Source organism: Diadema setosum, chromosome 11 (assembly GCF_964275005.1).
Source record: "Diadema setosum chromosome 11, eeDiaSeto1, whole genome shotgun sequence".
Lineage (NCBI taxonomy): Eukaryota > Metazoa > Echinodermata > Echinoidea > Diadematoida > Diadematidae > Diadema > Diadema setosum.
This window is the reverse complement of record NC_092695.1, coordinates 17,782,277-17,795,073: the sequence shown is the minus strand read 5'-3', so window position 1 is coordinate 17,795,073 and position 12,797 is coordinate 17,782,277. Positions and strand designations below refer to the sequence as shown.

Below are 12,797 nucleotides of genomic sequence, written 5' to 3'. Positions count from 1 at the left end.
CACAATATGGTCTCTGTTCTGTTAAAATGACAGCGCTCGTGTTTCTCCCCATGTGATTATTATAAAGCTTTGTACAATTGACAGTAATACTGGCTGATGTATATACGTACAGTACCTATAGAGACTGCTACTGTTACGGCTACATGTAATAATGATGCTCTGGTGAAGGCACGAGTGCGAAGTTCAACGAGAAAACCATCATCATTATCGCCGTCTTAATATCTCAGTGTACGATGTCATGTGATAAAGCATTTACAATGTATTTGCTTGTGATAAAACAAAAACAAAAAATCAAAATCTAATCAGCAGTTTTGACGCTAAACGTGGAACAAGATACATACTTTCCTAATAATTTATGACGACAATGACAAGGCATGTGAATGTTTTGTTTTCAGTCGATTGAAGTAAATGACTGAAAGTCAATGAAATGGTCAATACAAAGGAAATTAGTCAGTCGATGGACTTCCTCTACGATGCGCAACAAAATCGAGCACCGATATGTTTGTTCAGTTTATTTCACTGTCTTTGCACATAATAATGTAAATTCCGGAGATATGCTGCTAAATGACAGGAGGCATAAAAAAAGAGAAGAAAAGAAAGAAAGGTCTAACGTAATGCAAAAATCAGTTTGTTTGTTTGTTTGCTTGCTTGCTTGTTTGTTTGTTTGTTTGTTTCTGTTTTTGAAAGTGTATCCCATTATCTATCTGCAGGCAGTGCAGGGCTGTCAAGACTCACACAGAATTGGAGACATTCCAGAAGGCTACTAAGATACATGTAAATGTACTTGTGTTTTTCTTGTTGCACGCATCTCAACAGGATGTACACGTAACTATCAAGTCAGGGAGACCGTTTGTATTCTTTTGTAAAGTCAAGAAAGGAATAAATGCACTTCTAATGTATTTTTTCATGAAGCCTCCCCCAGCATCAAGCAGACTTCATATTTCTCAGTTTCTCGCTTTATATGAGTTATACATGTTGTATATTTATAATTTTGTAATCGTGACATGTAGGTCCACAAGAAAAAAAGAGGGGGGCTGCTTAATATGTGTACATCTGTTCAAGCATGAATTGGTCTTGTTCGTATTTATGTTACAATTAAAAATAAAAATCAAGTTCCATTCAACAAGTTGTACGTCTTGCTTCACAAATCAAGCATCATTGATCAAATTTACCGCCACGTTTCACTCAAAGCACCTTTTTTAGCCACAGATCCCTACGTGGAAATGTTTTGTAGATGTTAAAATAAATACAGCATCACCAATATCACTGCTCATACCCTTGCCGTCATCCATGTAGTAGCCCAAGGCTTGTTGGCTCATGCTGATTGTGATACCCGCACAAGGTAGCCCGAGACACACACATACACACACACATACACACACACGCATACACACACACACACACACACATGCACACACACACACAACACACACGCACTGACATAAACATAAACGCCAAAACATGCATATAATACTCTCCTCTCACAATTCATTCTATGGAGAGAGTAGACATCTAGACCTCTGAACACTAAAACATCTTTGTTTGGAACGATTAAAATACAGAATTTCACTTTATTAGAACATGCAACAATAGTTTTCTAAACTAAAATACACAAAACTATTCTAACTTGGTCAGTTGACTTAATTTCATGTGAACACAAACTGGACTCATTTTAATGACTGAATCAATACTGCACAGACTCTACTGAGAATAAGAGATTGTCTCCAAACAACAACAAAAAATACCAATTGACTTGTTGTTATTGGTCTTTGTTTTTTTATCTATTGTTTGCTACAAGTGACTATGATAAAATTTATTGTTTCTTTGCAATAGGCTTGATATTCCTTTGATGAGCTACTGTACTTCTCTGCATCGATCACGAGGCACAGCTGCCACCATTAACATGTCGAAATCAGAGAGATGCCAAAGAACAATCGGGGAGATTCTTATGTGCTACATGTATGTCAACTGACAAAAATCACTCCTATATGGGGGAGGCTGTAATATTCTTTCATGAGGAAACAAAGATGCAGCTAATTCTGTACAGGGCACCCCCTGCAGAATCAGGTGACTTGGCAGCTCTGCAGGGGGTACGAATGGACTGATGAAAGGGGTGTTGCATTCACTATGAAGAAAAATCTCAGAGCAGAATTACATGACTCTCCCGAATTTTCAAAACATTATTTCTTCCCTAGTGGGGGAGCTCTTCTACAAATATGACAACACGTATACAACATAAATGCATCACTAAACCAGGCAAAATGTCAAACTGTGTATGTGCTACGCATTACTTACCCTCGCTTAAATGAAGTCATAGTCTCATGAGAGGGGAAAAAAAAAAAAAATTGCCAAATGTTGCAAGTGTATTGTACGTCTATTCATAATATGTGCATTGTCAAGTAATTGCAAATACCTACAAAGCAACAAAGGTAGATATTGATTGTACATGAAATCTACGGTACTTATTACAGTTTCATTATGTTATGATATGTAAAATATGTTACATCGTTTTTCTTCTTCTTTCTCAACGACTCTCTGCATATACAATGTGCAACTTATGGAAAACGGCACATATACAATCAATAGGCCAAAATAATTTCACACAACTTGGTGCATAACTTCAGTTTTATCAGAATTACACTAACTGTGACCACTGGGCCACCGTACACTGGTCACTTGGGGTGATTTCATATACCTGCAGGTGCGAACAAATAGAACCAACTATCACAGGATTTTTACAAGGCAAAATCAGATCGTGGCTAAAGAAGAGCTGTCCATTCTCTCCTCCATGCAAAAAAAAAAAAAGACCAAAAAAAAAACAACAACAGATGACTGGAATGTCCACAAATGCGCTAGTGTTCTGACATACTTGTTCAGTATTTACATCTGAGGCTCTAATGTTGGAAAATGGGATGGGCATCATCCTTGCCCTCAGTGTAGAATACTTTTACAAAAATACATGTATCCTTTTTTTTTTAAGAACTGCACAACAATTTGTGGCAAAAGCATTTTTTTTAAACATGGGACAAGAAATTAAGTTACAGATTTACTAGTTCATATAATCATTTATTAAGACTACTCCCCCTCTCCCATTCCCCCTCCCCATATACTATGTCTCAATCTGTATAGGTAAATGAACATGTCCAAATGAAGCAGGATTATAAGCTAGATAACTCAGAATCAGCCTATTCCCAATGGTACTCTCATTCTGGTTAGAGAGAGAGAAAAAAAAAATAGAAAGAGAAGAAATGTGGTAGGGATGCCTGAATACATACAAAAGCATCAAAGCATCATGCTGCCATTGCCTAGGATGTGAAGGCCAAGCAAAAAAAAAAAAAAAAATCTGGGTTTTTTTTTTTGTTTTTTTTTCAATGACAAAAACCTGGAAGGGGGGGGGGGATTCCCATTGACATTCGAATAAAAGAAAGAATGTGGTTGCAGCAGGGGATTTTGTCACTCAAAATGCACCAGGTATGTGGATAAATAATATCACCCCTACAGTGCTCTCATTGCCAGGAATTTCTAGACAATTTCTTCATCCTGACGAACAGAAAGTCAGCATCAAGTTGTGTGGTTGACACCGAAGAGATAGAGCTTCTAAATGAGAGTAAGAGAACCATTTTGACTCCTATGGGTGCTCTTGGTTACATTCCAAGCAGACTTGTCTGTAGACAAATCGGCCGTATTATACACAAGCATTGCAATGGGTAAAAATGCATGTACATGTTTAGCTGTTTGGTCTAGCTGTTGATGAAAATCAGATGAAACATAATGAGGAAAAGCTGAAGAGGACAAAACTCAATGATACAGCAATAAAAATGTACAATATTCAAAGTGTCGATGACATTTATACACAAAAAAAGAGAATCCACAACCAACATAATATGATTCATAAAGACATTCCTCTTGAACTCTGGTGTTCTGAACAGCGTCCAACAATTTGAGTGTTTCCATGCCTAGTTCCAACTCTTCTCAACTCTATCCTACACAGCTAAGCCAGATACCCTCCTTCTGAGGCAATTTTCGTGTTGGCCTACTCCAGACCTATATCAGACAATCGAGGTATGACACTATCCATTAGAAATTGAGATATGAAATGGGAGCTGATACACACAGCTCCCATCTTGATGATGACCTGTTTTTGTTTTTTCTTTCTTTTCTGCTTCATTCTAAATTGAAAATGTAGTGGTTAAGAAATCACGGAGAAGTTCTTTTCACATTACACATAATTACAATTCCTATCATCTTATGTTCCTGCATCACAGGCGGTAGAGCGCATCAAGGGCCCTCTGTTACTTCCACTGATTGCTTTAGATATAAATGTATCAGGAGAGTGAGTTAAAGCAAACATATGAATATGCCACTTCCTTGTGTATCAAGGCCCAATTACATTAAACAAGTCATGTCAACTGCAAGCTACAATAATTGCACCTACTGTGACAACAGCCAGGGTGTGTCTAACTATGAGAGGGTCATTTAGTTGTTGCCATAGTAACTGTAATTACTGATTATCATTTCGGCTGACTGTCTTCATGGAAGAGGGCCTTGATCTATGAAGTGCAAAGTGAGGACATGATGTCAGTGTCAGACTGGATTAAGATTACATATACCCGAATAAGTGAAGTGGGACACCGGTGGTCCTGGGAGAATGGATTGACGAGTTGGTCAGCAGGATGCAAGACGGCTGCCATACATGTAGGTTGTGGTGAAAATAAGGGACCAAACCTCCTCCTATCCATTAGGGTGGGGATGCGGCCTACCCTCTCCCTCCAGTCTGCTCTTGGTATGCTTCCAACTGGTCGTCGTCTTCGAGAGCGAGCTGCATTGGGGAGGAAGGGGGTCACAGACGGTGCATCAAAGTCTTTAAAAATCATACGAAATTTGAATGCAGTGCACTCCCATTAAAGCAAACGTGGTTAAAACGAAATACCAGTTACAACAAAGTAAAAGTTCAGGTCGCAACATTATCTGCTCTATGTTTTTTTATTGTTTATTTGTTTGGTTATAATGAAATTTCGATATAACAAAAGGAAACTGCCAGTCCCACGGACTTCGTTATAATGGAAGTCCACTGTATTAAAAATGCATTTGCTCATGAAAATTCCACTGCTGATTTTCCCATGCGAGACTACCTCGGCGACAAAATGGATTACGACCAGCCATATAATCCACACTCTGGTTGTGACTTGAAGACTGTTAAGATCCAGTAGCTGGGGGATACCATGAAGTGGGAAGGCTGGCCCGGTTCTGATGTATTCGAGAAGCCCCTTACAAATTGTGTACAGCTTTATCACTAATCTCTGTGTAAGTGCTAATCACGATCGGAGTCAATTGTTAACTAATGAGCGTACGCTCATATTCGCTGACTAGTGCTATACACGTACACGGTTTTTTAACGTTTCCCAGCGGATGGCGAATGAACCACGCCACCCATGAATCCCCACACTACAGGGGCTTTATAAGGATTAACATTAAAGCTCATGATCAACTCACAAAACATTAACTCATCAAATTGCAGAAACTGCATTTCTCTGGGTTGGTGCTGTTCATCTTTTCATCACATTTCTACTTCTCATTATTAGTACTTTGTATGGTAGAATAAGAATGTTTCTTTCATTTGAGCCTCCTGCTGTTCATATCATACTATTTGTATCTGTTAAAGAGTTTTTGAAAGCCTCTTAGTCGTTCAATTCACAGCTGATTAATAAATGGCAACAAACTTCAGAAAATTAAACACCATGAATTTTCCCTCAAAATGGCAATTCTTTTTCATTTTTTTGTCTGAGCTCGTGCACATTTTAAAGAAATTATCAAGTTCCTAGAATCTTTATCCACTACAAGATACATATTGTACAGATGGCGCCACTTTATGACAACATAATTTCTGCAGCAAAATTCCCCCAGGAAATGATGGTTTAAACCATGTCTCAGTTGTCACTATCAAATCTGATGTGACTCTCTGTCCCACTGATACATTATTACTTTAGGTGTGTCCTCTCTCAGAAAAACCTTGAAGTGATCAGCACGCAAAAACGTGTTGCCAGTGGACGAGCTATGCTGTCACATGATCTGGCATTTCCTTCAAGCAAGAAAGACCACATGCACGATCAAACAATATGACATCAACTTACTGCCTCTGGTGTGTCGTCAGGATTTACCGGCTGCCCGTCGTACCGGAAACGGAGATGATGTCCTCGTAAGCCCTACAGTTACAAGAATATTGAGAAGGAAAAATTACTAACACATACTCACACACCAAAAAAAAAAAAAAGAAGAAAAGAACAGCAACAACAAAAAAATCACATAGTTGTTGAAATTGATGCAATATTTCCCATTATTGGGTATTGTGACTTCATACACTAGGCTAATAGGTAAAAATACAAAACAGCACAGCTGTTCTCTTTATACTGAATACTGATTTGTCATGTTTTCATTAACACTGCAAATTTTCTATTAAAGTCTGTTGGCATTTGACTTCAATGTCAATATTTCTGTCAATGGATTTTCAGTACAGCACACCAATTATATTATAACTGGTCATCAGCTTTCCAATATATGTCAGTGTTTTGTTTGTTTGTTTTTTTTTGAATAGTAATAAATTAGTCTTATCAACAACAAAAAAGGAAGAAAATGGCACTTCCATGACTATAACTAAAACTACATCTGCTGCCTAACACTACTTTTGATATACATATTGTACTTTAATCAATCTGCCAAACCTATGACCAATGTGAGATCCCCAGCAAATGTCAATTTGCTGGCTGTGACAAGAATTGTTGATACAAAATGCAAATAATCATCATCAACATTATCATATTAATGATTATAATGACAATAATCATGACAATGATAATAATATCAATAACAATAATAATAATCAAAACAACAACTACAAAACATGCCTACACAAATACATGTAGAGGCATGGCAGAATACCTGGATTTTCCCTCATAATATTTAGCCAGCCTTACTGTCATCTCACTGCTTCAAGGGGATAACCACATTCCACAGAATGTAACAGATGACATGAATCCATAAAAATATTGTAGCACTTGTCACTTCAGACTTACAGCTTCACTGATCATGAAACGCCAACTGTAAATATTACTTGTTTCAGTGGAATTCACAATGATCAATGCTAAAGGGTTAATTGGGAAATACACTGTCAAAACCACATTATTTTTTTTTTACAGAAATAAAGCAGTAAAACTCCCTCATTGAAAAGATTCATCACATTGGTATGTCAACTGCTTGAAAGTTCATTTTGTCAAAATAAGTTGCAAATTACCTGTTTCATTAGACTTTTGCCTACTATTGCCTACTGGATCTGTAGGCTTCTTCAGATCAAGCGCTGTCAGGGAGTTGTGTTCCCACTACCAACGGAGCTGACACACACTGATCTGCTACATTGGCTAGTGGGAAAACAACTCTGACAACGTTCGACCTGAAGAAGCCTACAGATCCAATAGGTGAAAGTCTAATCAAACAGGTAATTTGCAACTGATTGTGACAAAATTAGGTTTTATCCAGTAAACTTGATGCTGTTTCCCTGCCAGTTTTGGTAAGATTAGAAAAATTTGACACAAAGTGCAGCACAAAAAAGTTTGTTGAGCCACAGCATCAGAACTTTGCATTTTTATTATCCTCCCCTGAACACATCACACAAACTACACTATGACTTGTTTGGATGAAAACAAAAATGAGCACGCTTTTTTTCTCATGAGGCTCATTCTCAAGTTTGAGAAATAAACATTTTTTGCAAGCACCCTCCATTATTCTCCACAAACTTGATTATTCTTCAGGATCCCATCACACAGCCTGCACCATTCAATTCATATCTGTAAAACTTAAAATCAAATAATTGCAAAAAGTTAAGAAACATGCAAAACATGCAGAAATACAAAGTAGCTTGTTATCAAAACTCAAAACAGTGATGAAATTTTTTTATTGGAATTAAATCCCTCCACAGTTTCGATGTTCTTGTTTTTCATTTGTTTATTGTTGCTGTTTTGCCAAAGTCGGGATGCACCTTATGCGGCAGTGCAGCCTTGGCTCCAATGTATACAGCATACATATTACCAGGTACTTAGGGCTAGGCTCTCATGAAAGTCCAGGTTTCTTAGAGCCTCTTACTCACCTGCTTGTCACGGTAGGCATCCATGAGCTTCAGGAGCTTGGTCTTCCGCCTGATCTTAAAGCTGATTGTTGAGCCATCCTAAGTACAAAACCACATTTAGAAAAAATAAATAAGAAAGAAATCATCAACCCCCCGCATCTTTTCTCAATACTTTCCTGATGCCATATCTATATAAATATTACTACTGATACTTGGGGGAAGGGGGGAGAAAAAGGCAACAAAATATTTTGAGCATTGCATTTGTTCTGGACATCACTGAAGTAACAAAGAAAAAACAAAACAAAACAAAACAAAATAAAAATCATTTGTAAAACAGTTTGTGATCATTAACCAAGCTACAGTGAAATTAAATCAGAATTATAAGGAAGTTTTATTTATGGAATAAATGGGTTTTCAAAAGCTTTTTTAATTGATCGGTGGTCGATAAAACCAAAGAAGATCTTTTTCTAGACCCTTGTTACCACCTTCTACATTTCTATAGATCTATATGTTACAACACTGCCAGCCTAGCAATACATTTCAATTTTTTTTTTTGCACCTGAACCTGTCTTCAATGGCTTCCCCTCTCGAAAATCACTGGTATGCCTGTGGTCACCCTTATGTGACTGTGCTTGTATGTTTGTGAGTTGGGGTACAGGTATGTGAAAGTGTGTGTGTCAGTATGTTTCTTTGCCTGGTTCATGTCATCCCAGCATCAGCCAACCCTAACAATCTCATTTCCACCAACATTTTGAAATTCACTGCTTCTTTGAGTGAAGAGAAGTTGACTTTGTAAAAATGCTCAAGGTTGATGGCTAATGGGGAAGTGTCCAATATACTTACATCTCCTGTCACCTTGAGCGTCACATGCTCATTGCTCGGTTTCACTTCCTAGGTGGATAACACAGAAATGGAAAGTCATAAAACAATTAAAGACGATCAAGTTATATGCATTAGGGTATTTCATCTTTGGTCACGATTTCACATACATATTCCTAGTTGCACGATACTATCACGCTTTGAAGTGGGGTGTGCAACAAAGTGTGCATGGCATTTAAAGATCTTTCATCCCTTCATGTTGTGTTTCAGAGTGCAATCAGGGAGAAATGCATGTGCTGAAGTCTATGTCTTAGTGTTGCAAGCATTTCAAAAGGTAAAATAATTCCTGGCTTTAATATGCTCTTGTAACTTAGGCAAAAAGGGTAGACATATTTCAGTTTTAAGAGAACCTCCAGCAAAATTAAGAGGACTTTTCAGCACTCTGACAGAGATGTCAACTGCTGTGCATCTGAAGAAAGAAGTCACCCATTTTTCACAATTACAGGATCCATGGTGAAATATTTAACACTTCAGGTACTGCTAAATATCCGAGTATTCACCTCTCAAAAGACCTATATGTAATTTAGAACAAACACATCAACATCGTGACCAAGGAAGCCAAAAGAGCAAGTACAATGCACCTTCCTGCAGTACAACTGGGGTACTGTACATCATTGGGCCGTATCCTCACCAGAATGAGACCAAGGTGCTATGCTACAAGAAACTCATCAGACCAGGAGTATGCTTGTACTGTCTGGGAGCCATCGACCAAAAAACAAAAAACAAAAACAAAACAAAAACAAAAGACAAAAAAAAAAAAAAAACCATCGACAAGCTTGAGATGGTACAATGCCGCTTTGCTCATTTTGTGTTGAATGACTTCAGATGAACAAGCAGTGTCTCTTCCATGATCCAACAACTCCAGTGGCCTACTTTACTAATTACAAGGACGTCAAGTTTTGTGATGATATATAAATCCATTCATTAACTTCTCAACATTCCAAGCACCCATTTTCAAACAGCACCTACCACTTCACAAAGAAGTCGTCCTCAAAAGGTAATCATCCCTTTTGCAATTGAATAGCAAGACTCTCGTCTACCAATGTTCTCTTTACCCAGACTCCATCCGCTTGTGGAATACGATACCCAAAATCTGGTCAACTGCCCACCTGCGGACCAGTTCAGACAAGGGTCCAGCATATCCAGCTTTGCTAAGGGCAGACAAGCTTCTTTTTACTTGCACCAGTTTTGCATCCTAGTATTTTGTAGATATTTTGATATCGCACTAGATAATACACACTACACTATGCGCCTAGCAATCAGTACGAGACCAAGGTCCAAGGATCACAGGATCAACTCTCCTTCATATGTAAATTACGTAGATCTAGATGATGATGAGGATTGATAGGTTTCTCTTCATGAGCCAGACAATTGTCAAATCCCCTGTATCAACATCCAATAACATGTGTTCAGTCCAGAATGATCCTGATGCTCATGTGGCTCAGAATCAGACTTACAATGTAGGGCCTAACACATGATGACTGTAATGATGTAGGGGCCTAAAAGAATTCTACAGCCATGGCGTTTGGGTTTAGCACTGCTCTAGAGAGAGAGTTGTACTACTTGTATAGAGTGTCGTAGTAGAAATAAAAAAGATGGGGTCTAAATCTAATTTAGACTATTAGGCCTAACACCTTAGGCCTACCTGTTAACAGTTCTATACGTTAGGTTGGTAAATTTAAACCTTTTTCGCACTGCATGGATCAATGTTTGTGAACGACCAAGTCAGTCCCACGTCCCCCATTACCATTCACACAGGTTACAATGATTATGTTTTTCACTTATTTTCAGGCAATCTTTTATCTTCATGTATACACAAAGAGCTATTGGGAAACCATGCTTGTTAAAATCAAATGTTTTCAAATGCCCTGCCTGAAGACAAGGCAATCGATTTAACTGCAACACTATAAATATCGAATATTGCACTGCATGCCATCAAGCGCATGGGGCTGTATGGGCTTTGTGTGTGCGTATTACCAACACACACACGAGTTTCGCTGAAGGCATAACGCATTACGAACTACGAAGTACGTGCTTCAGAATGTACAGCATGCGCACCGGCAGCACTACCACGCACTAAACTCGATGGATGCCAACTCGATAGATATTTTCTCAAGGGAATAGAAAAACTATAACTTCCTGAACTGTTACTCTTTACACTTAATCAAACGTTCGTAAATTTAAAAATCAACTTACTTTTTGTTCCGTCGACATATTGGCAGGTTTATATACCGACAAAATAACACCGAACGTCGAAGATCTTTCCAGAGACCGCGCACACAATGCTTGAACGCGGGCCGAATCGGAGAAACGTTGTACCTTTTTTGCCAATAGAGGGCATACTCATCGACTCTTGCACAGTGCCGTATCTTAAAGGGAAGATAAACCCAAAGAACAATGTGGATTGAGTGAAAGCAGCAACATTATTAGAACACATCAGTGAAAGTTTGAAGAAAATCGGACAATCGATGCAAAAGTTATGAATTTTTAAAGTTTTGGTGTTGGAACGCTGGATGAGGAGACTACTAGAGGTTATGACGTATGAGTGGACTACAATATCAAGAAAATATAAAGAAAATACTACAAAAATCCATTTTTCATGAAAATTACATATTCCATCAACTTGATATTGACATAATGTTAAGGGTAGCAATTATTCCCCCTGCTTTATGAAAGCGGTTGGTCCACTGCTCTTTCATAATTCTAGAAAAGTGAATTTTTGTTGAATATCCTTTATATTTTCTTTGTATTGTTGTCCACTCATACGTCATATCCTCTAGTAGTCTCCTCATCCAGCGGTTCCAATACCAAAACTTTAACAAGTCATAACTTTTGCATCGATTGTCCGATTTTTCTCAAACTTTCACTGATGTGTTCTACTAATGTTGCTGCTTTCACTCAATCCACATTGCTCTTTGGGTTTATCTTCCCTTTAATATACGGCACTGCTCTTGCACAGTGCCGTTCTTTCGTATACGGCACTGCTCTTGTTGGTCAAAACGGCTCAGCTCTGTTGTTGGTGTACAAAGGTGATGATAAGGGGGGGGGGGAAGATGCTAATACTAGTAAATGGGTTTTGTTCACTGATACATGTATCTAAAACACAGAGATCAGTGGGTTGTTTTTTGACAAGGTCATATTGCTCAAGTCCTGGACTTGAGTACAATGTATATCTCCTTGTGGCTCAGAAAAAAGCCTGAAATGTCCTGATTCATGTCAAACGATTCGATAAACCTTGGAGTTTACGTACGACATGGATAATCTATACTTCCTCGATAACATGTGTTTGAGCATTAATGGGATGTTCAGAATTAACAGCTGTCAATTGAGGTTAAAATAGTAGTTGGTATGATTAAAATGAAACTTTCCTCGGTGTGAGAAATGGGGTAGGCCTATATTACATGTAATGTTACTTCCGGAGAGGTACTGTTGGGATCTAAGAAAGAGAACAGATGAGTGATGGAAAGATGAAAAAGTGTTATTTTTCTCTAAACATCCGTTCCCATCGGCACTAAAGTGAGGAGATAGAGAGTATTCTACAACCGAGGTTCAAAAATGTTAATTTACAATCGTACGTTTGTTAAACTTTTTTTTTATGAATTTGACTGAAAGGTGAAGAGCAGAGTGGAGACTACTGATCCTGAGTTTTATAGTGACCTGCGCCTCCCGTTCTCTTGAAGGCCACAAGAAAAGATGTTTGGTTTGCTAATCTTCTATTTTTACTATTATTTTGGATTGCTTCATTCGTGCATACAACAATGTACATACAATGTAGTTTATGGAAAACAAAACTAGGAGCACT

The 12,797-nt window shown here is 38.1% G+C and overlaps 1 protein-coding gene across 1 annotated transcript; it reads right to left on the bottom strand.

The window, feature by feature from the left end:
• Nucleotides 1-1,551: 1,551 nt before the first annotated feature.
• Nucleotides 1,552-11,294, bottom strand: LOC140234646 (small ubiquitin-related modifier 3-like). The gene is made up of 5 exons (XM_072314679.1): nucleotides 11,192-11,294; nucleotides 8,960-9,007; nucleotides 8,138-8,215; nucleotides 6,132-6,203; nucleotides 1,552-4,819 (listed from the first exon to the last, which is right to left on the bottom strand). The coding sequence occupies exons 1-5, from the start codon at nucleotides 11,207-11,209 to the stop codon at nucleotides 4,757-4,759; spliced, it is 279 nt and encodes a 92-aa protein (XP_072170780.1). The 5' UTR covers nucleotides 11,210-11,294; the 3' UTR covers nucleotides 1,552-4,756.
• Between the last annotated feature and the right edge of the window lie 1,503 nt (nucleotides 11,295-12,797).

Excerpts from the sequence above, each read along its gene's own strand:
- LOC140234646 (XM_072314679.1), bottom strand. Across the intron at positions 8,216-8,959 it reads CGCTCAAGGTGACAGGAGAT|GATGGCTCAACAATCAGCTT; the intron begins GTAAGTATATTG and ends TTTTGTACTTAG. Across the intron at positions 6,204-8,137 it reads ATGCCTACCGTGACAAGCAG|GGCTTACGAGGACATCATCT; the intron begins GTGAGTAAGAGG and ends TTGTAACTGTAG.